The sequence below is a fragment of the Silene latifolia genome, chromosome 1, assembly GCF_048544455.1.
Source record: "Silene latifolia isolate original U9 population chromosome 1, ASM4854445v1, whole genome shotgun sequence".
Taxonomy (NCBI): Eukaryota; Viridiplantae; Streptophyta; class Magnoliopsida; order Caryophyllales; family Caryophyllaceae; genus Silene; species Silene latifolia.
Genome location: NC_133526.1, coordinates 13,367,690 through 13,395,022, shown reverse-complemented (window position 1 = coordinate 13,395,022; position 27,333 = coordinate 13,367,690). Strand labels below are relative to the sequence as shown.

Sequence of the window (27,333 nt, the reverse complement as noted above, 5' to 3'; positions counted from 1 at the left end):
AACTACTAAAGACTCTGTTTGGTAAACTACCTCAAAAGATAGCTGAAAACTGAAAAGGCTGAAATCTGAAAAGATAACTGATGAGGTAGCTGAAAATTAGGAGATGACAAGGTAGCTGATTATATAAAAAAAAGGTTTGGCAAACTAATTGAAAAGCTAGCTGATTTTGATGAAATGACGTAAAATGATATAATAATGGATTATTTCACAGGAATAATCCATCCTATTGCTGTCCAACCTATATTAATCCATCCTTCACAATATCTTACAATAATCCTACTTATTACACAACCTTCCCACTATGCACTCAGGTGAAGGGCTACCTGTTAAACAGGTACACCCATATACTAATTACACCAAAAAGGTCATTATCATCTTATTCATCCCTTATCTTTCTCTGTCACACCTCCTTCATCACCAATCACCGGTCCACCACTCCAGTACCTCAAGGCCTCAATCCGGCCAACCACCTTCACCCTTCATCAACCATTTACTCCACCAACACAAACGAAAACTCAAAAATCAATCCAGAAATCAATGGCGTCAATTTTCAGTCACAAGCCATTATCACTATCATTACTAAAAATTCAAGCTCATTCCCAAAAATGGTGTTAACCTTCAGTATCATCATCATCATCGTCACTTAAACTCATCTGTTTCGCTTCATCATCTTCAATTGAAAAACCGGAAAATTAATCTTATATTCAAAGCCTGGTTGTTGTTTATGCGATGGTCTCAAAGAAAAGCTCAATCCCGCGTTTGATTCTTCTATTTCTACGAATAATGTTGAATTTGATTATTCTTGAGTACTTTTTCTGGGTTGTTTTGTTAATTGTATTTGAATTTGAATTTAGGGATTTTAGGGTTGTTTTGGGGGTGATTGATTTGAGTTTGATGAAACTAGGTTAGGGATGAGATTTATGTTCTAGCTAATTTGTGTGATGATGTTGTTGGTGGTTTTGGTGTTGGTGGTGGCGTGTGTGATAGCAGCAGGTTGGTGGTGGTGGTTTTTTGGTGTTTGATTGTTAGTGATGGAGAAGTGAAGGGGTGAATAGGATAAGTAAATGTTGATTTAAAGAAGAACAAAGGTTTGAAGAAAGAAAAAAAAAAGGTGAATTTGGCAGGAGGGAGAAAGAGGAACCAAATGAAGGAGAAGAAGAAACGAAGTAGAAGAAGAAGAAAGGCAGCCACATATGGGGTTTAAAAAAAGTAACCGGAATTAGTAGGTCAATTAAGTCGGTAAGTGCAAGCTAGGAAAGTCGTGTGATAGTTGGTATTATTGTGAGTTAATATGAAGGATGGATTAATATAAGTTGGACAGCAATAGGATGGATTATTCCTGTGAAATAATCCTATAATAATTATTTAATAGTATAAATTTAAGGGGTAAAAACGGAAAATCAAATCAAATTAGATACCTGAAATCTCAAATGCTACCTTAGATAACATTTCATTTCAGGTAGCTTATTTGGTTTATTTGGTTAAATAAACTATTTGTCAAACGTTTAAAAAAAGGGTTATTTAATGACAATAATCCAACCTAAGTCTCATCTTCCTCATTTAATCCAACCTATTGATTATCCCATATTAATCTGATCTTTCCTATCATTTAGCCTGCATTGATCTCGTCCCATATTTGACCTGCTAAAACCGGTTGCCTAACAGGTCATGATATAGGCCCACTTTTTTTTTACTTCTTCATTTCTCCATTATCATTCCTCAAACCTTCCTCTTCGTTCTTCATAAATCTCATCCTTAAATCATCCAAAACAACACAAATTGGACATCACCACACAAATTCGACACCTGAGCCCCAAACTTGCAACAACCCCAAAAAATTAAAAGGAGAATTAAAAATGTAAAAAATCCCCACAATTCAACCATCAAAAATCAACACCATCAAGCATTACCACCATATCCGACACCAGTCGCATCACCATTAATGAGTTAACATCACAATTAATGAATTAATAAGTAATTTTTATGAAAATAGTGATACCCAGATCAAAGGAGCATTTGATTAGATTCTTCAAGTTGGCTTTAGGCAAGTCGTGGTAGATTTTAATGGCCGATTTACGACTTTACGTCAACGACAAATGTAGTGGTAGGTATGGGGATGAGAGAAGAGAGCGGATCTGGGATGTAGTGGACATGGGAGAAGGCAGACAAAGGGAGTGGGTAAAACTGGCGGTAGCACTATAAGCAGTGATGGCGTCAGTTGGTGAGGTGGATGTTGGCGGCAATAGGTGGAGGTGGTGGTGGTGACGACAGGTGGATGTGGTGGTTGTGGTGTTGACAGCAGTTGAATGGTGTCTGACTCTTTGTGATATGGTTGGTTAGTGAGGATGGAAGGTCTAAGGAAAAAGATACTAAAAGGTGTTTAATACAAAGGGTAACCTCCTTAACAGGTTGCCCTTCCACAGTAGCAAAATAAGTTAAATGATAGGAAAGATCGGATTAATATGGGATAATCAATAGGTTGGATTAAATGGGGAAGGGGAGACTTAGATTGGATTATTGTCATTAAATAACCCTTAAAAAAATAAGGTATCTAAAATTTTGGTCAAATAAGCTACTTTAACCAAATCAGTTACCTAAAATACCTTTCCAAACGGAGCTTTACTCGTATACTATATGTAAGTAAAAACATGTTTAATCCGGGACATTTTCACCGGAAGGTTAACTTGAAAACATTTTCCCTACTCAACTCTAGGTTTTCACTTTCCCATGCAAATAGTGCCACACCATTCCACTAGTGAGTAGTTCAGTTGCCAAAATGAGCAACAATTCCGGTAGTAAGCACTCTTCTCCCAGCTCCCCAAACCTCGAAACCCTAATTTCACGCAACTCGTATTTACGCGACAAAAACGACATTTTGGAGGACGAATTGACCAAATTGAAGGTCGATCAAGTATCTTGGGATGTTGAGCGAAGTCGTTTGCTCAGAGAATTCGAGGTTCTAGATAATAATTTGAAAGATTTAACTCGAAAATTAGGGTTTTCAAAGGAATCCGAGACGAATGCGATTAAGAGATATGATCGTGCCATGGAGTATTCCAGGGAGGTCGAGGCGAAAATGGAGGTATTAAAGAGGGGTTTTCAGGAGGAAAGGGGGGATTTTGCGGGGAAATTCAGTGTTTTGAAGGATGAATTGACGGAAAAGGAGGTGGAATTGAGGGAATTGAGGAAACGAAACAAGGTTTCAGAAGCGGAATTGGGGGATTTGAGAGTGAGGAATGAGGAGTTGGGGAAGGAATTGGGGAGAATCGAAGCGGTTGTTCGAAAGAAGGATGAGGAGATTGGGGAGTTGAGAAGGAGGAATGAGGAATTGGACGGTGAGAAAGAGGAATTACTGGAAAGAATTGAGGTTTTGGAGAATGAAAAATTGGAGATTGTGAAGAACAAGGATGGAAAGATTGAGGAGCTTAAGAAGGCGAAAGCGGGTTTAGAGAAGGAGAAGACGGAGATAATGGCTATTGATAAGATGAAGGAGGTGAAACTTTTGAAACTTGAGAGTGATGTTGCTACTTATTGCTGGTTGGTGGCGAAGCGGGGTGTCATGTTTCAGAGGTCTCTCAATGAAAAGATTCTATCTTTGGTTGATAATACGCTTTGTGGAGAACCAGGAAATGGTGAGACTGCTGGGAATTTGGATGCAGGTAGTTGGAATTTTCCAAAGCTTCTTTCTTTTAATTATAATGGTGTTTGATTGTTGTAATACTGTCAACTGTGATATGTTATGGACATTGTTTGCTCTTTTGTGTGAGTAATTAGGTGATGCTATGTGAGTAGAACACCTGCCTTGATTTTGTTGTGAGAATAATCGATGACTATTTCGAATGTATTTGTAGCCTTAGTTGATTGTTGGTGAAACGAATATAGTTAGCTCGATCCATGGATCTAAACTCTGGATTGTACTCCAGGAAGATAATATTCGTCCCTTTAGATACTTAAAAAGAATATCTATTTACTGCATCGTGTGGATGCAACCAAAAGTTTTTTTTTTTGGCGTCGAGGAAATGAGGGGAGTATTGATGGTGGTGAGTGTCAAACCAATGGCCTGAGTATCATTGGTCAATGACTTCATCTACACTTGCCTACTTCTGGCTTTCTGCCACAGTTGATACTTCCTCTGGAACTTGTCTGTTGGTAACAGATTCAAGCTTCCTGACATGAAGTTCCACTTTTTTTTTTGCCATGAGTTTACTAGGAATTGATGCCGTACATATACAACAATAACATTACCTCCTTCCCTTTAGATTCGAACAAATGGCGAGATAAGGTGGGTTAGACATACGCAACCTGAGTCCTGTTTTAACAGCGTAGGGAAGTTAATTCCGGATGATTCGAACTGAAAATTGTATCAAACTACTAGTATTATTTAACAATCAATGAACCGTAAGTAGTCTAGGTAGCCATTTTGCTATATTCCATCTTAAATCAAAACCAAAGAATAATTAGTCTTTGGCTCAACTGGAAATGTTTGTCAATGTGTGAAATGTTTATCTTTTCCTGTTTGCAGATAATAAACCTCGATTGATAGAAACTTGTTATAGATACAGACGTATTCCTTAGCTTGTGAAGTGGTGCTAAACTTTAGTATTAAATGTGGCAAACAATCTGTTCTGGTTTCTATGAAATGACCAGGGTTTTTTATTTTAATTTTAATTTTCCAGAACCAGCATTTGTAAGCCATGTCAATGTCTCGAAATGTGAGGAAACTGTTAAGGCGACAGTGCTTTCTTCGGAAGTGCTTGTAGGAGAGAATGGGGAAGATGGCAACCTGAAGAGCCAGTCTCCCGCGTACATCCAAATATCCGACAGCGATGATGATGAGATCTCGCGTCATGTCAGGGGCCTCAAAAGGTCAAGAGCTTCATCTGTGTGTTCAATTCAGAAGCACAGAGATGATAGTTCTAGTGATGAAAGTCAGAATCCTAAACGTAAAATCAAGAAACTTGAAAGTGTGCTTGGTGAAATACCCAAGTATGGGCAACCAATTGCTGAGTCAGATAGCAGAAGTGACAATAAATCTTCCACTCTTCCCAAGCAGACAGTAGCAACTATTAGAAAATGTATGAGCAACAAACCCAACATTTTGGAGTATATGGAAAAACGCCAACAACACTTGAAAAAGAATAATATTGCGGACGTGGCAGACATGGTCTTGGCTTGTCAGAAGGATCCTGAGTTTTGTACAAAGGCAGTTTGTGCGCTATATAGGAATCATTTACTCAGCTATGAACAAAAGGGATTGGAGAAACGTGATATTGACAGGTATGCTTAAATAGTTATATCAATAGTATCATGAAGTAGCCGACTGTAGATTCATATGCGACGCAATTTATTTATGGGTCATGGGAAACCCCATCTTACTGTCCTTACGTAAGAGTATGGTTTTGACTTTTGATCAGACCCCCTTTATACCACTAACACGCTGGAGTCATGGATCTAACCCATTGCCGCAGCCCTGCAGCTATTATTTACTCTCAAGCTTAGAAGTGATTTTTTCTGTCATGGGAGTAAAGAAAACACTTTTTTATGCAGAAATTAACACCTCCCAATGACTTTGCCAACTAAGACACTAGAAGAAATTAACCTTGTTTGTTTGATGTTTCCCTCATTGTTCTATTCAGTAATTTGTGACGTGTACCTGTATGAATTAGTGCTAGAAATTTCCTGATTTATTCTGTATTTATATCGCTATATCAGTTGAACATTTTGCAGTGAATTTATCCCCATCTAACCAAATAATTAAATTTATCTGTAAAATCAGGCTTTGAGATCAGCCACTGGTGATTAGTTGTCAGTTTTAATACCCAATCAGTTGAACATGCAGATAAAACACTGTAATAGAAGTCCTTTAGGACTCTAATTGCATTTGGTAGGACTTTCATGATGGATTTCTAGGTTTTTTGAAAGCAAATTTGATTCAAGCTTTGTCGTGAAAATGTGTTTCAGGGCACTTGCTCTAGCTAAATATCTGGTAGGCGGAGATCCAAATTCTGATAAAAAGAAGTCAGTGGATGAGTTGAAGCAGCGTTATCCAGATGGGCTTAATACCTGCAAGAAACTAATTCTGGGGTACTCTGATAAGTTATTTGACATCTTTAAGAGTAATAAAGATAGTCTTTTTTCTCAAAAGTCTACTGAAATGCAATTTAGGTAGCCTGCGGACTGTGGTAGTGACTAGTGAGTAACCTCTTTTGGCAAACCATGTTAGTATGTTATTAACTTGCTAACGAAACATTGTCTCCCAAGTCTGCCCTGTCTATATCTGATAGTAGGTACTGTAGTAATGTAAAGTAACTTGGGTTGTACTTCAAAAAATGTCGTTAATATTTTAAGCTCATTATGTATTGAACTTGCTGGTGTTTGTTTTCCTTGCTCTAAAATCGATGTTTTCATTTATATTGACCCTTTTCTCCACTTTCTAGCACGTCTTTGTTTCTTTCTCCGGCTGCGTTTAGAGATGGAGGTCACAAATGAGCTCGAATTTAGTCCCCGCATCTCTTTCACCTTTTGTTCAATCAATGTTCAATTTACCAGATTGTGTGTGAAGGAGAAGGATAGTTCTTAATTCTATTTTCCGGCGAGCTAGACCAAAAAAAGCATTCCTGAGTCTTCATAGAATAAATGGGATGACTGGGTTTACTTTGGTGTCAATATTTTTAAGAGCCCAAGTTCAGGTGTTCAACATTGATGAAGAAGAGCTTGTAGCTTATTTATAGGGTTCAATTTGTGGAAGACCGGGAACCTAATGCCGGTATCTGGTCTTAAAGACGAAGACTAATTCTCATGTGAGAGCGGTTTCTCAAGAGGCTCTCCATATTTTCTCTTTTCTTCTCTTATTCGTCTACCTCATTTTTCACTAACTTTTCCATTTACTTTTCTCAATTTATATCTACATCTATGCAATAATGGAGCTCCCCAACAATATTAATTTATACCCAAAAATTTGGGAACCTTCCCAAAAGCAACTCAAAATACCTTACTTTTTCTTTGGGAACCTTCTCTACAAATAGAGGAGCCTCATTTGTTGGGAGGGGGTGTGCAATAATGGGCTTCGAGGAGAGTGAGGACATATGGGAAGGTTAGCTTCCCATCTTGCGGATGCTCTTATACAACACTTTTTTTTTTTAATTCAAAAACATGTAAATCTACATGACTTGATTACATGAGATGTTTATCAAGAACATGTCGATCAGAAAGGCAAATAATACACAGAGGAGCAGGATAACCTCCATCTAGAGGTGATCAAATGGCCCAAGCCCATTGGCCCGGTCCAGCCCGCTTTTTTGAAGGGCTTGGGCCTTTTATTTTGGCCCAAAAAAGCCCATGGACCGGCCCAAAAAAGCCCAATGTACTTTTGGGCCGGGTTTGGGCCAAGCATTTGGCCCAAATTTTGGCCCGGCCCGGCCATATTTATTAATTAAGGAATATTTTTCTTATAAAATTTCTTTAAGTAGCGTAAATTTTATATATAATTCCTTATAAACTCATGTATATATTTATTGAGATTTAAAAGCGATGTTCACGTAGATATGATTAAACATTATAATGTGTCGATGATTGTCTTTTATTCTATTTTTGGAGATTAATTCATATGTATTTCATCATATTTTGTACGATTTTTTATACTAAGTGCACATTTAAAGTACAAGTTGAAGGTATTATACTACTTATCTCGTTCGGTAAGTCGTAAATTTTAGGGCCCGAAAAGCCCATTTAGGCCCAAATGCCCGATTTAGCCCATAAGGGCTGGGCTTGGGCTCGCTAAATAGGCCCTCTCATTTGGCCCGGTCCGGCCCAACCCGCACATGTGGACCATTTTTATCATCACGGCCCGGCCCAAGCCCGCATAGGCCCGGCCCATGATCAGCTCTACCTCCATCATCATGCTTGTTATCGGCGGATAATTTCCGTTCAAAATTAGACGGACCAAATAAGATTATTTTAGGATAAAATATAAATACTCCCAACTATTCACTATATTCTTCCCTATTTCCTTATTCGGATTATTCGATTTTCGTCCTTATTTCCTTTTTTGGGTTGATTTGTGTGCTCCAAATTAAATTGCATGTGGGGTAGTGTGTTTTGTGTGGTCCAAATTCACTTTCTTATTTCTTGTGCAAAAAAGAAAGGGGAAGAATATAGTGAATAGGAGAGAGTATTACTTAATAAAATGTTACCATCAGTTTTCTTGTTAAAAATGACAATTTTATTTATAACATTTTATCATTAAATGATATTTTCTATTAAAAAAAGTTGAACATTTTCTGGTCTTGTAATAAGAGTGTCTTAAGAGAGACATTACTCATTGGGATATTCTCTCGTGTACCCCTGAACTTTTTCGTTTTCTATGGTGTACCCCTCATTTTTCACAAAAAAACTTTGACCGACAATGATTCTCTGTTACGAGTTCAGGAAATGGTAATTTTTTTTTTCAAACCAATTACCTCGTCAAGGCCTTCAATTTGAAAAAACAATTCACCGCTTTTTGAACTCGTAGCCGGTAGTTATGGTTGGTCAAACATTTTTTAACGAATAAACTTTGACCGACCATAATTCCCGACTACGAGTTGAAACGTCGGTGAATTTTTTTCACACGGAAGACCTCTTAAAGACGGTCAATTTGAAAAAAAAGTTTATCATATTCTGAACTTGTAGCCAAGAGTTATTGACGGTCAAAGGTTTTTTGCATGAAAAGATGGGTATATCATAGAAAATGAAAAAGTTGAGGGTACACGAGAGAATATCCCTTACTCATTTTGTTGTTCATTTTTAATTCTTTAAGTTTTATTTTCCATTTGAGTTATTTGGATGAAATTAATTAAACCCCTTGTGGGCCATAGTGACATTTCCTAAAGAAAAAAAATGAAATTATACTCCTTAAAGTGAACAAAAAATTAAATTCATAATTTAGAACAAAAAATAAACTAAAGTCAAAAATATTTTCAACTTTTGAAGAATAAAAAAATTTGAATTTTTTCTACTTGCTATATTATTATATTTGTCATACTTTGCCAAAAAAAGTCATACTTTTTTCATTAATTGTATTTAAGTATTCATGAAAACGTTAGGTCGTCAAAATGGTACAATAATATATTTTTCTTTTCTTTAGAGTTTTTTTTTTTAAGTCGAGTAATGAAAAAAACCCGTTATAGAAAATTATTTTATTTTTGATCGCCTCATAAAGACATAAACTACTAAAAAGTACAAACTGTACAAAAAAATGGCAAATATGGGGTGTATGCCTATTGGAATTCTTGAAAAGGTTGTGAAATACTCTCTCTTGACATTTTTGTAAGGGTTTGATTTTAATTTTTTTTTATCTAACTTTGGGAATATAATTTCTCCTATTGAAACTTGAAATCTTTAATCTAACGAGTAGACAAAGTCATTGAGTTGGATTACCACTTTTTCGTGTTTTTAAAATAGTATTGAAATTGAAACTTTAAATATCAATGAACATATTTATTAACATTGTTGGAAATAGAAATTGCCACTCAATCGGCGAATCAGCGTATAAGACCCAGGCCAATTCATTCATAAGGTTCATTGTACGTACTGCATATAAACTACACAAATACTCTCTACTTCATACGAATTGAAATAAAATACTCCTAATTACAAATACGCTACTATTATTTCCCGCCTTCTATAACGGCATTATTGGAAACTCTAATTGACGAACAATGAGCTACAATTCTAGCGACGTTGGAAAACTTCGTCTTTGTAGGACTCAAATCCATTCTTTAGAGGATGAATTGGGGAAACTGAAAGCTGAACATCTGGCTTGCGATGTTGAACGTCGTCGTTTGGAGAGAGAGTTGGTGGTGAAAAATAGCGAATTGGAAAATTTAAGTAGGAAATTAGGGTTTAGTAAGGACACTGAAGCAAAGGCGATTGCGAGGTATGATCAAGCCTTGGAGTATAATAAAGAGTTGGAGGTGGAAGTCGGGAAACTGATGGCGGAACAGTTGGCTTGGGATTTTGAGCGTCGTAAAATGGAGAGAAAATTGGAAGTTAAAAATGATGAATTGGAAGATTTAACTAGGAAATTAGGGTTTAGCAAGGACGCCGAGGCGGATGCAGTTAAGAGGTATGAGCAGGCCTTGGAGTATAATCGGGAGGTGGAGGCGAAAATGGAGGAATTGAAGAGGGGATTTGATAAGGAAAGGGGAGAATTACTGGGCAAGTTGAGTAATTTGAAGGATGAATTGATGCAGAGGGAGGTGGAATTGGAACCAGGTATTTAGACTTTTGAAAGATTGTTTAGTAACTCCGTTCCATATTTATTGTCCCCTCTCCGTCTTTTATCCCTTAAATGTATCCCAAATTAATTATTCACTTTTCTAGTTTTGTGAGTTGTGATTATGATTTGCTATCTGAGTAAAGTGCTTTGAACTTATGTGCAAACAAGCAATGTTATTGTTTCAAATATATTGGTAGTAATTTTGTGATACCAATTTGAGGTATAGCAAACGAGTTTGCTGGAGGAATGGATCGTAATTATAATACTCCCTTTCCTTTTTTTTTTTTTTTTTCTTTCCTCTTCTCCAGATTCAGCTTCTGAAAGGCAGGTCAATGATGTGAAATGCTCTTCTGAGGGAAAGTTTGTAGGAGATAATAATGGGACAGCTTGCCACCAGAAGAAGGATTCTCATGCGTATATTCAAAAATCTGATAGCGATGATGTTTCTAGTGATGCGAGCAACGACAGTGATGACAGTTCTAGTGATGTGGGCGACCACAAGCAAGACGCAGAACAAACAAAAATACAATTCGTCGTGGTAACCATGAATGGCATGAAAATAACTGCAAGAGTCGAACCATCTTTGACAATCGGCAGCCTCAAATCAATGATTCAAGAAAAATTGAACATACCATCACACAAACAAATTCTAATCTTTGAGGGAAAGCGCCTCAAAGACAGCTGCACCCTCGCCCACTATGACATCCAGAAGGAGTCCATCATCGACCTTGTATTTAATCTTCCCTAAAAAATATAACAAGCAGAAATGTGTGTTTTTTTTTTTTTAATAGAAGTCCTTAGTGACTATAGTACATTAGGTAGGATTTTCAGTATGGGATATCAGCCTTTGTAGTTGGGATTTTATGTCTCATTAGGAGTCCACGCGTTCTGGTGTTGGTTCTCGTTGCTCTCAAAGTCTCATTATGTTGTACGCGTGGCTCAGTTGTTAAAGCTTAGCAACGATTAGACCGGTTGGGCAGGTGGTGTCCTAGGTCGAGCTGTACAAGTGACTGAAGTGAAATGAGGTCTGAATATGGATTGCCAGATTGAGTGTATCGGGTTTAGCAGTCTCTCTTTAACCAACCAACAAACCACAGTGGGCAGTGTTATGAAATAAGTAAAAAAAAACACCAAAACTAGAAATCCAGAATTAAATAAAAAAATAATGTTAAAGGATAAAATCCAGAATATGTATGAAAGATAGTCAGCTACTCAGCTAACATAAAAACTTACTCAAATTTCGCAAGTTTTCTAAATCGAGCCGAAATCGGTCCTAAATTCCGCAAGTTTTTCTAAATTCTTGCATTTTTTTGGAAATCTTGCTCATTTCCTTTGATTACTGGTTTCCGCGATTTCCTTTACGAAAAAAAAATCGTGTGCTGTTGATTTCTACTTCTTTTATTACTCAAATTGCGTGTTGCTTCCAATTGTTCAAGAGTTGTGGGTAATTTTCTGGATATTATTTGTTAAATCATCATAGCAATTAATACGGAGTAGTAACTTTGTGGTCAACCCTAATTTCGGGTTTGATGCTATTCAATTCTTGAACTAATATCAGATGCGTGATTGTTAGATTTTGTGATTTGTTTCTCTTCTCTAAAGTTCTGATCTTTGAGTTTTAATGAAAATTGAAGAAGTTATATTAGTAGAAGATAAGGGCATTTTAGGGAAGAAAGTGACATTGGTGGTTGAAAGTCAAAAGGTGATGACATTGACCCATAATTGGTAAATACTTTGAAACAAGACCTATTTTATTAATTAGTTTGGATTTAAACCCATTTTAGTAAAAAGTTTCATTTTCCTCCACCCTCATTTGCTATCCAAACAAGAGATTTTAAATCCCCTACCCTCTCTCCCTTTCTTTTCTCTCCAAATCCCTCAATCCAAACCCTAAGAGTAATTGTTGAGTTTAGTTAAACCAACATGAATTGGAAGACATCAATATTAGAAGTACAAATGCAGTTGAGAATTTTGGAGAATGTAGTTGAATGTTTCATTGATAATAAAGTTGTGTTGTTGTGTATGTTTACCACAAGTAAGAAGTTTTCATATAGAAAAATGTTCATGTGCAAGGACTGATGGTCCATCAGAGAACATGTGGGACTAAAGCAACTAGCTTGCTAACTCGAGATACCTAAGCCAAAAAGCAAATGTGACTGATTGTACTTGATTACTTAGGGTCTGTTTGGATAGGAGGATTTGGAGGGAAAGGGAGGGGAGGGAAAGAAAGGGATGATAAATCCTTTGTTTGGTTAGCAAAATGGAGGTGTAGGGATTTTGAGAGAAGGGAAAATGAATCCCTCTACTTACCCCCTCCAAGCCAAGTTATTTCTTCTCCAATAAAGGCAAGATTTGGATGGAAAATGATTTCCTCCATTCTCCCTCCCCTTCTCTTCCATCCCTTTCTCTTCCCTCATTCTCCCTCCCCTCCCTTTCCCTCCACTTTTACTATCCAAACACACCCTTAGTCTATTACATAGTCTGTAGAAACTAAGAACTCCATTGAAGATGTTGGAGAATAGACGAAAGAAGGTGAATAGAAGATGAAGATTAGAGTAGACTAGCAGAATACTGAATGTGTAGTAGAAGGTTGATGTAATAATATTGAGAGAATTATGAAGAATAGTATTTTGATTATGAATTTGTTACAGAATTATGTTTTACAATGAACCAAGTTGTTGATATTTATAACAACATTTTCCTTCTTCTAACTAACCTTAGGAGTTAGTTAATCAATGACTCTAGTTAGTTAGTAACAAACTTTTAACTGTAGCTAACTAACTCTATTAACCAATATCCCCTCCTTAAGCGGGACTGGTGTGAAACAACAGACCAAGCTTAGAAGACAGGAACATATGATGTGCAGCTCCTAAAGGTTTAGTCATAATGTCAGCCAATTGCATCCCAGTCCTGACATGCTTTGTAATGAGAAATCCTTGGTCTTGTTTGTCCCTGATGAAATGGCAGTCAATGCTAAGATGCTTCGTCCTTTTGTGGAAGACAGGTGTTCCGGGTGTAATTCCAGAGCAAGTATCGTTACCACCCGTGGCTTGTAGAATAATGTCTTGAATTGAACCCTTCTTGCCTTTATGGTTCCTCTCGGCCTCTCCTGCAACAATGAACGAACTGAGGGCTTGACTTTGTGCCAAGCGTACTCACTCCGACGCTCAAGTCAGTAAGCTTAAAGGATTAAGTTGTGTTACTTGGCTAGATATGTATTGTAGAGAGATAAGGAAGATAATACCAGATGAATAGTGTATTTAGGTTAAGTTGTGGGATCCTTTCCTCAATGAAGGTTGAGGAGTATTTATAGGCTTTCACCTTTTGTCACGTAGTGGCCAAGTGGCCAAGTGGCTAGCAGGTGGAAGGACTGATCTACCCCTCGGCCGAGGGACCTATGTCAGGCCGGCGGGCCATGTTGACTCACCGCCGAGGGGTCTTGGATATGAGTACGCGGGTATGTGTCCCTTTGGCGGGTTGTCACGCCGAGACCGAAGCTAACAGCCGATGGGTCGCATCGGCTAAGCGCCCGAGTTGTTGACTTCTTGTGGATATCTTTGACCTTGTTCAATATGTTGACTTGGTCAGCGGTGCAGAATATGCCCCATCAATTTGCCCCCAGCGTAGTCTATGCCGTAGTATGGGCTCCGATGTACGTTTGAGCGTATATTCTGCACAAGTAATTTGTAACAAATGTTTTGCATCGGCTTCTTCTGCGGCGGCTTCTTTTTCCTCGGCCTGGTCTATCCTAGGCCGTACCATATCCCCCCTCCAGATGGATGCGTAAAGGGTATCCGATGTGGAAAAGAAAGTGACGCTGGCCGAGACCAGGGTTGAGAGTGCCGGTAGTTTTTGATTGCCCCGGCCGGTGTTGTCTAGCTTGGTTGATCATGTGGCGGCGGAGAACGGATGCTTGGGAATTTGTTGAGGAAGGTGAATAGGCGGAGAGATATGAATGGGCGTGTTGAAGACGCTTGGTCACTGTTGCATTGATTGACGTCTAACTGTTGCAACGATTGACATCCCGTGGTTGCATGTCCGACACGTGTCTGCACGCTGATTAGATGACGCTTCATGGGCTGTTCGCTAATTGGTCCTTCTTTATGGGCTTTGCCCTATAAGTAGGGCAGTTATTCCGTGAAATTGGCCACCAATTTCAGTTTCTCAAATTTTTCTCCAAAATCTTCATCCTTCTAAACTTTCAAGGGCTTCTTTTTCTTCCAATCTTCAGAGTCTTTGATCCGGCGAGTGTTTTTCTTCGAGGTAAACAAACAAATTTTTCTTTTATCTTGCTAGTAATTTGTGGTGAACATGTCTTCTGCTGATGCTGGACCTAGTAAACCTGCGTCGGGGGGCCCTAGGTCTCCTTCTCCTGAAGTTGATCCTCAAATTCTGGAGGAATGGGAGGATGATGATTCTTATGGTGATTTTGGTGATGATTTCGGTGATGATGCGGAGAGGCCTCGTCCTAGTGAGGGGAGACAAGATCGTCATGGATCACGGCGACGCCTGTAAGGTTCGCCTCGACCGTGCTTGGTCCCATAAGCTTGCCAGTTGTTCAGGCGAGAAATTTTTCGAGGGCCATTTTTTCTTTGGCAAGGGATACAAGATTGTCATCCCTGAGGAGGGTCAGGCCGTCTGTTGCCCTCCACCGGGCCATACCGGTGTATATATGCGACATTTGGAGTACGGGCTCCGGTTTTTTTGAACGAGTACGTCATGGCTATCATCAAAGCTATGAACGTCGCCGTGGCCCAATTGCATCCGTTGGCCATGAGGACGATAGTCGGCTTTGTGTGGCTTTGTCTCTTCAAGGGAGAGGCTCCAACGGTGAATTTATTCCGCCGGCTCCACCATCTCAAACCATCAATCTCCGCCGCGTCGGATGGTACAAAGTGTGCAAATGGAGCAGGGGTCTCTGTTGACAAACTTTCTTCCTGCAAGGACTGGCAAGGTCGGTGGGTGTACGTTAAGGTGCCGGATGACTATCCGCCCTTGCCCCGCTGCCAAGACCGAGTTAACTTGCGGTGTGAGAGGCGAGGCGGAGCGCAACGGATGGGTCTCTCGGAAAAAACTCAAGATGGATGCCGGCAGCAGGTCTCTCTTAAGGAGGATGAGAGGTCGGCGATGAGGCTATTTGAGGCGGACAAGAGTGGGGTGCCGAAAAGATGGATTCCCCCAACGCAGATCATTCTTCAGGATGAGCCGCTCTGCCATGTCGGCCTCATACCGGCCTTAGCACAGGGTGAGTGGGGTCGGTGTGAGGCCCATCACCGATGTCGCTGTTCCTGTTCTTCGAACTCCGATTTAATTCTATTTAATTCTTGCTTTGTTTCCTGTGCAGACCACTTTGGACCGGACCTGTCTGAGAACATCCTCCAGAGAATGGGGCTGCACAAAGACAAGACCGTTGCTAATCTGCATCCCAAAGCTTTAGCCCATGATCGCCGGACGTCGCCGAATGACCTCATGGATCGGCAGCTGAAAAACCTGAGTGCGGTGGAGGCCCAGGCGAAGGTTGTTAGTAACGTGCCGCGTCATACGCGAAAGACAAAGCCTTCGACGGTGGTGGCGTCGACATCGGCTCCACCTTCCATTCCCCCTGTTCAGAAGGAGACGGTGGAGATCGTTTACATCTCTAATGGGGATGATTCAAACGAGGAGGAGGGGTCTCCCCTTGTCCGTAAGAGAAAGCAGACAGCTTTTACCGCTGTCGCTGCTTCTGCTGCTGATGAGGAAGTGTGCCCTTCGGCCAAGAAGGCTAAGCACGGTACTGATCTATCTGGTGGCTCAGATTTAGCCGGTTCATCAGGCGCTGCTGATGGCAGGCTCATCGGCACGTCTATGTAGATACTGATGCTTTTCTTCTTTTTTTTTTTTAGATCAGCCGCTGTCAGTCGCCGTTCTTACTGAGCAGCACGTGGAGGAGAAACCCGCGCAGGTTGATGGTCATGACGTCGCCGTTAGCTCTTCATCCCAGAAGGTTTCCCCCTCCCGGCTGAAGGTTGGCGATCATAACGTCGCCATTGACTCTTCATCCCAGAAGGTTTCCCCCTCCCGGCTGAAGGTTGGCGATCACAACGTCGCCATTAACTCTTCATCCCAGAAGGTTTCCCCCTCCCGGCTGGTAGCGGAAGGTGCGAGGTTGGTCGAGGACCTGGCGAGGTGGAACGAGCTGACCGGCTCAGTCCGCTCTTGAGCTTGATGTCACTAAGAAGGTGGCCGCGAAGGCGAGACTGGATCTCCTCAATGAGCAGAAGCTTAAGGGAGACGTCGAGAAAGCGCTCTTGGCTGAGAGAAAACTTAGGGAGGACGCTGACAAGGAGGTCCTTGCTGAGAGAGCCAAGGCCGAGGCTGCTGCGGCCGAAGTCGCAAAGTTGCTGGAGAAATGTGACCTTGTTCAGAGGCACGCCGACCTTTATCTCCAGCAGAGGAACGAATTTAGGGGTAAATTTCAGATCCAGGGGAAGGTGATCCGGAGCAAGGAGGCCATCATCAGGCAAAAGGAGGATGACATTGAGATGCTCCAAACCAAAATGCTCCCTGACATGTGTTCCGAACCCGGGATCGGCCGAGGCGGCTGCCAGGGAAGCAATTGAGGAGCTCTTTCCTCTTGAAGGTTCCTTTCCGTGGGGCAAATATGACGAGCTGTTTGACGATAAGCTCGAAGCTAAGGAGAAAGCTGTGGAGGAGAGGGTCAAGGAGGCGGTGAGGGTGAAGATAGAGCAGGAGGCGGCCGAGGAGGCAGCAGCCCTTGCTGAGAGGGCGAAGACGGCCAATGAGGCTGCCGAGGCAAAGGATGAGGCTGCCAAGAAAGCCGCTGGGTTGCCCACCGAAGAAGATGCTGCTACCGCTGCTGATGGCGAGCAGCAACAGGCATAGGGAGATGATGTCTGTACCATTTTGCTTTTCGTCTTTGTATTTCTTGTAATTTTGTTGAACATATTTAATAAGAGCTCGTTTCTTCTGTCTCTGGCTTGGCCGAGGTTTTTACCTCATTCCCTTTTCCTTGTGCTAATAGTTGAGCATCTCAATCTGTACTTAACGTTTCACTTTGTCTCTGGCTCGGCCGAGGTCTTTTCTCATCCTTGTCTGATTTTTTTTTATGCTATTAATTGGGCGTCTTGTCTGTTTCCGCCTTGGCTTGGCCGAGGCGGTCTTAGAGTGCGTTCCCCAACTGTGCAACGCTTCTAAGGCGTTTTGATCACTTTGCGAGTATCAACTGCGCTGGTCGTGACCGTCGAGGTATTTATTTCCTGAGGGTGATTGCCATTCTTGCCGGTGCGACGGTGTCGGCCGTAGCGCTCTTATTCTTGATGCCGCTCTTGTCGGTGTGACAGTGTGAGCCGGCGTCTAATTCTTGATAACGTCTAACGTGGCGTCTACCACTTGGAGTGACTGCGACGGCGTCTACCTCTTGGGGTGACTGCCGTGGCGTCTACTACTTGGGGTGACTGCGACGGCGCTTATTTTCTTGATGGAGCGCGGCTCTTGTCGGTATGACAGTGTGAGCCGGCGTCTAATTCTTGATAGCGTCTAACGTGGCGTCTACAACTTGGAGTGACTGCGACGGCGTCTACCTCTTGGGGTGACTGCCGTGGCGTCTACTACTTGGGGTGACTGCGACGGCGCTTATTTTCTTGATGGAGCTCGGCTCTTGTCGGTATGACGATGTGTGAGTGGCGTCTAATTCTTGATAGCGTCTAACGTGGCGTCTACCACTTGGAGTGACTGCGACGGCGTCTACCTCTTGGGTGACTGCCGTGGCGTCTACTACTTGGGGTGACTGCGACGGCGCTTATTTTCTTGATGGAGAGTGCCGGCTCTTGTCGGTATGACAAAGTGTGAGCGGCGTCTAATTCTTGATAGCGTCTAACGTGGCGTCTACCACTTGGAGTGACTGCGACGGCGTCTACCTCTTGGGGTGACTGCCGTGGCGTCTACTACTTGGGGTGACTGCGCGACGGCGCTTATTTTCTTGATGGAGACTGCCGCTCTTGTCGGTATGACAAAGTGTGAGCCGCGTCTAATTCTTGATAGCGTCTAACGTGGCGTCTACCACTTGGAGTGACTGCGACGGCGTCTACCTCTTGGGGTGAATGCCGTGGCGTCTACTACTTGGGGTGACTGCGACGGCGCTTATTTTCTTGATGGAGAGTGCCGGCTCTTGTCGGTATGACAGTGTGAGCCGGCGTCTAATTCTTGATAGCGTCTAACGTGGCGTCTACCACTTGGGAGGATTGCGACGACATCTACCTCTTGGGGTGGCGCCGTGGCGTCTACTACTTGGGGTGACTGCGACGGCGCTTATTTTCTTGATGGAGACTGCCGGCTCTTGTCGGTATGACAGTGTGAGCCGGCGTCTAATTCTTGATAGCGTCTAACGTGGCGTCTACCACTTGGAGTGACTGCGACGGCATCTACCTCTTGGGGTGCTGCGTGGCGTCTACTACTTAGGTGACTGCGACGGCGCTTATTTTCTTGATGGAGCTGCCGGCTCTTGTCGGTATGACAGTGTGAGCGGCGTCTAATTCTTGATAGCGTCTAACGTGGCGTCTACCACTTGGAGTGACTGCGACGGCGTCTACCTCTTGGGGTGCTCGCCGTGGCGTCTACTACTTGGGGTGACTGCGACGGCGCTTATTTTCTTGATGGAGGCTAGGCTCTTGTCGGTATGACAGTGTGAGTGAGCGTCTAATTCTTGATAGCGTCTAACGTGGCGTCTACCACTTGGAGTGACTGCGACGGCATCTACCTCTTGGGGTGACTGCCGTGGCGTCTACTACTTGGGGTGACTGCGACGGCGCTTATTTTCTTGATGGAGACTGCCGGCTCTTGTCGGTATGACAAAGTGTGAGCAGCGTCTAATTCTTGATAGCGTTTAACGTGGCGTCTACCACTTGGAGTGACTGCGACGGCGTCTACCTCTTGGGGTGCTCGCCGTGGCGTCTACTACTTGGGGTGACTGCGACGGCGCTTATTTTCTTGATGAGAGTGCGGCTCTTGTCGGTATGACAAAGTGTGAGCCGGCGTCTAATTCTTGATAGCGTCTAACGTGGCGTCTACCACTTGGAGTGACTGCGACGGCGTCTACCTCTTGGGGTGATCGCTGCGTGGCGTCTACTACTTGGGGTGACTGCGACGGGCGCTTATTTTCTTGATGGAGACTGCCGGCTCTTGTCGGTATGACGGTGTGAGCGGCGTCTAATTCTTGATAGCGTCTAACGTGGCGTCTACAACTTGGAGTGACTGCGACGGCGTCTACCTCTTGGGGTGGCTGCGTGGCGTCTACTACTGGGGGTGACTGCGACGGCGCTTATTTTCTTGATGGAGAGTGCCGGCTCTTGTCGGTATGACGGTGTGAGTCGGCGTCTAATTCTTGATAGCGTCTAACGTGGCGTCTACCACTTGGAGTGACTGCGACGGCGTCTACCTCTTGGGGTGACTGCCGTGGCGTCTACTACTTGGGGTGACTGCGACGACGCTTATTTTCTTGATGGAGAGTGCCGGCTCTTGTCGGTATGGTGTGTGAGCCGGCGTCTAATTCTTGATAGCGTCTAACGTGGCGTCTACCACTTGGAGTGACTGCGACGGCGTCTACCTCTTGGGGTGACTGCCGTGGCGTCTACTACTTGGGGTGACTGCGACGGCGCTTATTTTCTTGATGGAGAGTGCCGGCTCTTGTCGGTATGACAGTGTGAGCCGGCGTCTAATTCTTGATAGCGTCTAACGTGGCGTCTACCACTTGGAGTGACTGCGACGGCGTCTACCTCTTGGGGTGACTGCCGTGGCGTCTACTACTTGGGGTGACTGCGACGGCGCTTATTTTCTTGATGGAGACTGCCGGCTCTTGTCGGTATGACAGTGTGAGCCGGCGTCTAATTCTTGATAGCGTCTAACGTGGCGTCTACAACTTGGAGTGACTGCGACGGCGTCTACCTCTTGGGGTGACTGCCGTGGCGTCTACTACTGGGGTGACTGCGCGGCGCTTATTTTCTTGATGGAGACTAGGCTCTTGTCGGTATGACAAAGTGTGAGCGGCGTCTAATTCTTGATAGCGTCTAACGTGGCGTCTACCACTTGGAGTGATCTGACGGCGTCTACCTCTTGGGGTGATTTGCCGTGGCGTCTACTACTTGGGGTGCTGCGACGGCGCTTATTTTCTTGATGGAGAGTGCCGGCTCTTGTCGGTATGACAGTGTGAGCCGGCGTCTAATTCTTGATAGCGTCTAACGTGGCGTCTACCACTTGGAGTGACTGCGACGGCGTCTACCTCTTGGGGTGGCTAGTGGCGTCTACTACTGGGGTGGCTGCGACGGCGCTTATTTTCTTGATGGAGGCTAGGCTCTTGTCGGTATGACAGTGTGAGCTTGGCGTCTAATTCTTGATAGCGTCTAACGTGGCGTCTACCACTTGGAGTGACTGCGACGGCGTCTACCTCTTGGGGTGGCTAGTGGCGTCTACTACTTGGGGTGACTGCGACAGCGCTTATTTTCTTGATGAGAGTGCGGCTCTTGTCGGTATGACGAGTGTGAGCAGCGTCTAATTCTTGATAGCGTCTAACGTGGCGTCTACCACTTGGAGTGACTGCGACGACATCTACCTCTTGGGGTGGCTGCTAGTGGCGTCTACTACTTGGGGTGACTGCGACGGGCGCTTATTTTCTTGATGGAGAGGCTCTTGTCGGTATGACGATGTGTGAGAGCGTCTAATTCTTGATAGCGTCTAACGTGGCGTCTACCACTTGGAGTGACTGCGACGGCATCTACCTCTTGGGTGATCGCCGTGGCGTCTACTACTTAGGGTGTTGCGACGGCGCTTATTTTCTTGATGAGAGGCGGCTCTTGTCGGTATGACAAGTGTGAGCCGGCGTCTAATTCTTGATAGCGTCTAACGTGGCGTCTACCACTTGGAGTGACTGCGACGGCGTCTACCTCTTGGGGTGACTGCCGTGGCGTCTACTACTGGGGTGGCTGCGACGGCGCTTATTTTCTTGATGGAGGCTAGGCTCTTGTCGGTATGACAGTGTGAGCCGGCGTCTAATTCTTGATAGCGTCTAACGTGGCGTCTACCACTTGGAGTGACTGCGACGGCGTCTACCTCTTGGGGTCGCTAAGTGGCGTCTACTACTTGGGGTGACTGCGACGGCGCTTATTTTCTTGATGGAGAGTGCCGGCTCTTGTCGGTATGACAGTGTGAGCCGGCGTCTAATTCTTGATAGCGTCTAACGTGGCGTCTACCACTTGGAGTGACTGCGACGGCGTCTACCTCTTGGGGTGGCTAGCTAGTGGCGTCTACTACTTGGGGTGCTGCGACGGCGCTTATTTTCTTGATGGAGAGTGCGGCTCTTGTCGGTATGACGGTGTGAGCGGCGTCTAATTCTTGATAGCGTCTAACGTGGCGTCTACCACTTGGAGTGACTGCGACGGCGTCTACCTCTTGGGGTGAGCTAGTGGCGTCTACTACCAGGGTGACTGCGACGGCGCTTATTTTCTTGATGGAGGCGCCGCTCTTGTCGGTATGTGATGTGTGAGCGGCGTCTAATTCTTGATAGCGTCTAACGTGGCGTCTACCACTTGGAGTGACTGCGACGGCGTCTATCTCTTGGGGTGGCTCGTAGTGGCGTCTACTACTTAGGGTGACTGCGACGGCGCTTATTTTCTTGATGGAGGCTAGGCTCTTGTCGGTATGACAAAGTGTGAGCTTGCGTCTAATTCTTGATAGCGTCTAACGTGGCGTCTACCACTTGGAGTGACTGCGACGGCGTCTACCTCTTGGGGTGACTGCCGTGGCGTCTACTACTTGGGGTGACTGCGACGGCGCTTATTTTCTTGATGGAGAGTGCCGGCTCTTGTCGGTATGACAGTGTGAGCCGGCGTCTAATTCTTGATAGCGTCTAACGTGGCGTCTACCACTTGGAGTGACTGCGACGGCGTCTACCTCTTGGGGTGACTGCCGTGGCGTCTACTACTTGGGGTGACTGCGACGGCGCTTATTTTCTTGATGGAGACTGCCGGCTCTTGTCGGTATGACAGTGTGAGCCGGCGTCTAATTCTTGATAGCGTCTAACGTGGCGTCTACCACTTGGAGTGACTGCGACGGCGTCTATCTCTTGGGGTGACTGCCGTGGCGTCTACTACTTGGGGTGACTGCGACGGCGCTTATTTTCTTGATGGAGCTGCGGCTCTTGTCGGTATGACAAAGTGTGAGCGGCGTCTAATTCTTGATAGCGTCTAACGTGGCGTCTACCACTTGGAGTGATCGCGACGGCATCTACCTCTTGGGGTGACTCGCCGTGGCGTCTACTACTGGGGGGTGACTGCGACGGCGCTTATTTTCTTGATGGAGACTGCCGGCTCTTGTCGGTATGACAGTGTGAGCCGGCGTCTAATTCTTGATAGCGTCTAACGTGGCGTCTACCACTTGGAGTGACTGCGACGGCATCTACCTCTTGGGGTGACTGCCGTGGCGTCTACTACTGGGGTGACGCGACGGCGCTTATTTTCTTGATGGAGGCTAGGCTCTTGTCGGTATGACAGTGTGAGCCAGCGTCTAATTCTTGATAGCGTCTAACGTGGCGTCTACCACTTGGAGTGACTGCGACGGCGTCTACCTCTTGGGGTGGCTCGCCGTGGCGTCTACTACTTGGGGTGACTGCGACAGCGCTTATTTTCTTGATAGAGCTAGGCTCTTGTCGGTATGACAAAGTGTGAGCCGGCGTCTAATTCTTGATAGCGTTTAACGTGGCGTCTACCACTTGGAGTGATTTGCGACGGCGTCTACCTCTTGGGGTGGCTGCCGTGGCGTCTACTACTTGGGGGTGGCTGCGACGGCGCTTATTTTCTTGATGGAGAGTGCCGGCTCTTGTCGGTATGACAGTGTGAGCCAGCGTCTAATTCTTGATAGCGTCTAACGTGGCGTCTACCACTTGAGTGAGCTGCGACGGCGTCTACCTCTTGGGGTGACTGCCGTGGCGTCTACTACTTGGGGTGACTGCGACGACGCTTATTTTCTTGATGGAGGCTAGGCTCTTGTCGGTATGTGTGTGAGCCGGCGTCTAATTCTTGATAGCGTCTAACGTGGCGTCTACCACTTGGAGTGACTGCGACGGCGTCTACCTCTTGGGGTGACTGCCGTGGCGTCTACTACTTGGGGTGACTGCGACGGCGCTTATTTTCTTGATGGAGACTGCCGGCTCTTGTCGGTATGACAGTGTGAGCCGGCATCTAATTCTTGATAGCGTCTAACGTGGCGTCTACCACTTGGAGGATCTGCGACGACATCTACCTCTTGGGGTGATCGCTGTGGCGTCTACTACTTGGGGTGACTGCGACGGCGCTTATTTTCTTGATGGAGACTGCCGGCTCTTGTCGGTATGACAGTGTGAGCCGGCGTCTAATTCTTGATAGCGTCTAACGTGGCGTCTACCACTTGGAGTGACTGCGACGGCGTCTACCTCTTGGGGTGACTGCCGTGGCGTCTACTACTTGGGGTGACTGCGACGGCGCTTATTTTCTTGATGGAGACTGCCGGCTCTTGTCGGTATGACAGTGTGAGCCGTCGTCTACTGCTTCGTAGTGACTATGGGGAAAACAAACGCTTTGATGGAAGGCTTGGACGAATTTTTCATTAGATAAAAACATGCGTCGGGGTGCCCACAGCTGTTTTGGACACCTCCGCCGTTACACAGAGTTTTCCCGAGATTACCAGTGTCCTGATAGTTTATCAGAGGCACACCCTCCCGGTCAGCCGCTAGTCACATCCATGAGGTCGCCCTCCTGTTGTAAGGATAGACTTTTCCCTTTCTCTGATTTCTTTGCTACTTTGAGGGATTGCATGTTGCACCCTCTGGCAGCTATCTGGACGTTGATCACTTCGTCATTCTCGTCTTTGGAGACGAGCTTATGCGCTTCCCCCCGGTCCGAGATATACATCAGTGTTAGGGCCCGGATGGACATCACTGCGTCAGCCTCGCTTAGTGTGATTCGGCCTATGAGAACGTTGTAGGCGGACGAGCCGTCGATGACCACGAACTCGGCTAGGACATTTTTAGCCGCATTCTTTTCGCCGAACGTTACCGGGAGTCTGATTGATCCTAGTGGTACCAGGCCGGCCCCAGAGAAGCTGTATAGTGGGTTGGTGCAGGGGCTCAAATCCTTGACTTTCAGGCCGAGACTGAGGAAGCACTCCCTGGACATGATGTTCGTGTACGCGCCTGTGTCAATCAGGCACCTTTTGACCAGGTGGTTGGATATGTCCAAGTTGACTACAAGCGGGTCGCTGTGAGGAGCGATGACTCCTTCGTAGTCCTTCCTTCCGATGGTTATATCGGGGATGTTGGAACGCTGTGGATCGTTGTGTTGGGCACAAAGTTGATGGCCTGGTATAGCTGCGTTCAGTGCCGTTTGTGCCCATGAGCGGACCCTCCGTTCTCGTTGCCCCGATGACAACATGGATCACTCCTATCCGTTCAAAGACGGATTTCTTACCTGAACTGTCGGCGTCGGTCTTTTGGCTTGCGGCAACGCATTTGCCGAGGCTCCCTTCCGGATCGCTCTTCAATGGCATTCTTGGATGCCGCGATCGTTGGTTAGATGGCGGTGTGTGGCCGTGGTACTCACAAAGATCTTGGCTCGTGTCACCGTCACTTTTTGGCTTGGGGGTCTCTCCCACTTCTGGCCCTCGTTTTTGCTCAGGGCGAAGACCTCGGCGACCGATACGACGAGAGGGGTTTTGTCACTATACCGCCCCGGTGCTACGTTCTCGAACTCCACCGGCGCCCGCCGAGTCCTGTTTCTGGCGGATCGTCCGACCGTGACCCATTATTCTCACGGCGCCTTTCATCGGACCGTGACCCATTGCTGTCACGGCGTCTTTCGTCCGGGTTGTCCTCCCGGCGGCTCTTCTTTTCTGAGTGTTCGGCCTCACTGGGGCCTACCCAGGTCTTGTGATAGTCTTCTACCTTGATGGCTTGGTCAGCCAATTTCCTGGCGGCGTCCAAACCTAGGCCTCCGCACTTGATGAGCTCATTTTTTAAATCTCCCCTTGGGAGGCCCTTCATCAGCGCGAAGGCCGCCAGTTCGGGATTAATTTCTCGAATCTGCTGGACTTTTCCGTCGAACCTCTTCATGTAGCTTCGTAGAGACTCGCCCCCCTCCTGTTTGATAGTTAGGAGGTCCGATGTCTCCACGGCCCTTCTCTTGTTGCAAGAGTACTGGGCTAGAAAGGCGTCCCTTAGGTCGGCGTAATAGTATACCGAGTCGTCGGGAAGCCCCTTGTACCAACTTTGAGTCATCCCATGCAAAGTTGTTGGGAAGACTCGGCACCAAACCTCATCGGGCTGCTCCCATACCGACATGCGAGACTCGAAAGCCTCAGCGTGGTCGGCTGGATCACCTTCCCCTTTGTATGATATGGGCGGCAACTTGAGCTTGGTTGGCACCTGGACTTCTAGGACGTAGGCGCTGAGGGGCTGTCTGATCACATGCCGAATGACACGCGGCGATCGGCTCCTCGCATTCCTAATCCGGCTCCTCTCCTCGTAGCGGGAGGGGCTCCTTCTTTGACTTGGACTTCTTCTCCAACTCTGCTGAGTCGGGCTCCTCTGGCTCCTTTGGGGCGAGCCTCGTTCGTGCCGCGGGGACGCTGTCCTCCCATGAGTACGAGAAGGACTTAGGTCCACCACGCCCACTTTGGGCTCCCCGGCTTGACGGGTCGGGCTTCTCCTAGTGCTCCGTTCAAATTTCTCGGAGTCACGTTTTGGGCCCCGGTCTCTGGGACGGTTTCGTCGCTCTTGTCGCGCGTGATGTGTGAGAGCGGGCGTGCACGATTATGTCCGGGAGCATTTTGATTTTTGCTATGTCAACCACATGTCCCATGATAGCGACACTGGTTGGTCGGGCAACGGCGTGTCGGTACTATTGGCATCCCGAACTTCGGTTGGATTACTCGCGGTGGTGGAGGGCTGCATGACTCCGAGTTGTTGAAAGTATCATCCTGGTAGAGTGCGGTTTCGTCGGTCACGACTGCGTTTTGTTGTTTCGACATCTTCTTAGCTTTTTGGGTGGGTTTTTTGTTTTGTTTTTTTTTTTTTTGTTTGGGAATGTGACTAGCTTCTAGTGTCCATCCCCACGCACGGCGCCAATTGTTCGGGTGTAATTCCGCAGCAAGTATCGTTACCACCCGTGGCTTGTAGAATAATGTCTTGAATTGAACCCTTCTTGCCTTTATGGTTCCTCTCGGCCTCTCCTGCAACAATGAACGAGGCGAGGGCTTGGCTTTGTGCAAGCGTACTCACTCCGACGCTCAAGTCGGTAAGCTTAAAGGATTAAGTTGTGTTACTTGGCTAGATATGTATTGTAGAGAGATAAGGAAGATAATACCAGATGAATAGTGTATTTAGGTTAAGTTGTGGGATCCTTTCCTCAATGAAGGTTGAGGAGTATTTATAGGCTTTCACCTTTTGTCACGTAGTGGCCAAGTGGCCAAGTGGCTAGCAGGTGGAAGGACTGATCTACCCCTCGGCCGAGGGACCTATGTCAGGCCGGCGGGCCATGTTGACTCACCGCCGAGGGGTCTTGGATATGAGTACGCGGGTATGTGTCATTTGGCAGGTTGTCACGCCGAGACCAGGCTAACAGCCGATGGGCTGCATCGGCTAAGCGATCGAGTTGTTGACTTCTTTGTGGATATCTTTGACCTTGTTCAATATGTTGACTTGGTCAGCGGTGCAGAATATGCCCCATCAACAGGGTTCTCAGAAATGTGCAAAGCAGCTTTATTGTCACAATACAAACTGATAGGCTGAGGCACTGCAACACCTAAATCTTGTAACAAAGCATATAACCAAACCAACTCAGAGGCTGTATAAGAAAGACTCCTATATTCAGACTCTGCTGAACTCTTGCTCACAGTAGCCTATTTTTTAGTCTTCCATGAAACCAAAGATTGACCTATCAATATGCAATAACCACTCAAGGATATGCAAGAGAAGGCACACTGCCCCCAATCAGCATCACTGTATGCTGTGATCTGATACTGAGGGTGTGCAGCATAGAATAAACCAGTATTTATGG

At 45.4% G+C, this 27,333-nt stretch overlaps 2 protein-coding genes across 2 annotated transcripts; both read left to right on the top strand.

The window, feature by feature from the left end:
- Nucleotides 1-2,670: 2,670 nt before the first annotated feature.
- Nucleotides 2,671-6,417, top strand: LOC141599234 (uncharacterized). The gene is made up of 3 exons (XM_074419199.1): nucleotides 2,671-3,659; nucleotides 4,677-5,277; nucleotides 5,962-6,417. The coding sequence occupies exons 1-3, from the start codon at nucleotides 2,777-2,779 to the stop codon at nucleotides 6,167-6,169; spliced, it is 1,692 nt and encodes a 563-aa protein (XP_074275300.1). The 5' UTR covers nucleotides 2,671-2,776; the 3' UTR covers nucleotides 6,170-6,417.
- A 3,103-nt stretch (nucleotides 6,418-9,520) lies between these two features.
- LOC141599201 (uncharacterized) lies at nucleotides 9,521-11,221 on the top strand. Its single transcript, XM_074419147.1, has 2 exons — nucleotides 9,521-10,254; nucleotides 10,567-11,221. Exons 1-2 carry the CDS (start codon nucleotides 9,699-9,701, stop codon nucleotides 11,004-11,006), a joined length of 996 nt encoding a protein of 331 aa, XP_074275248.1. The 5' UTR covers nucleotides 9,521-9,698; the 3' UTR covers nucleotides 11,007-11,221.
- The last annotated feature ends 16,112 nt before the right edge of the window (nucleotides 11,222-27,333 follow it).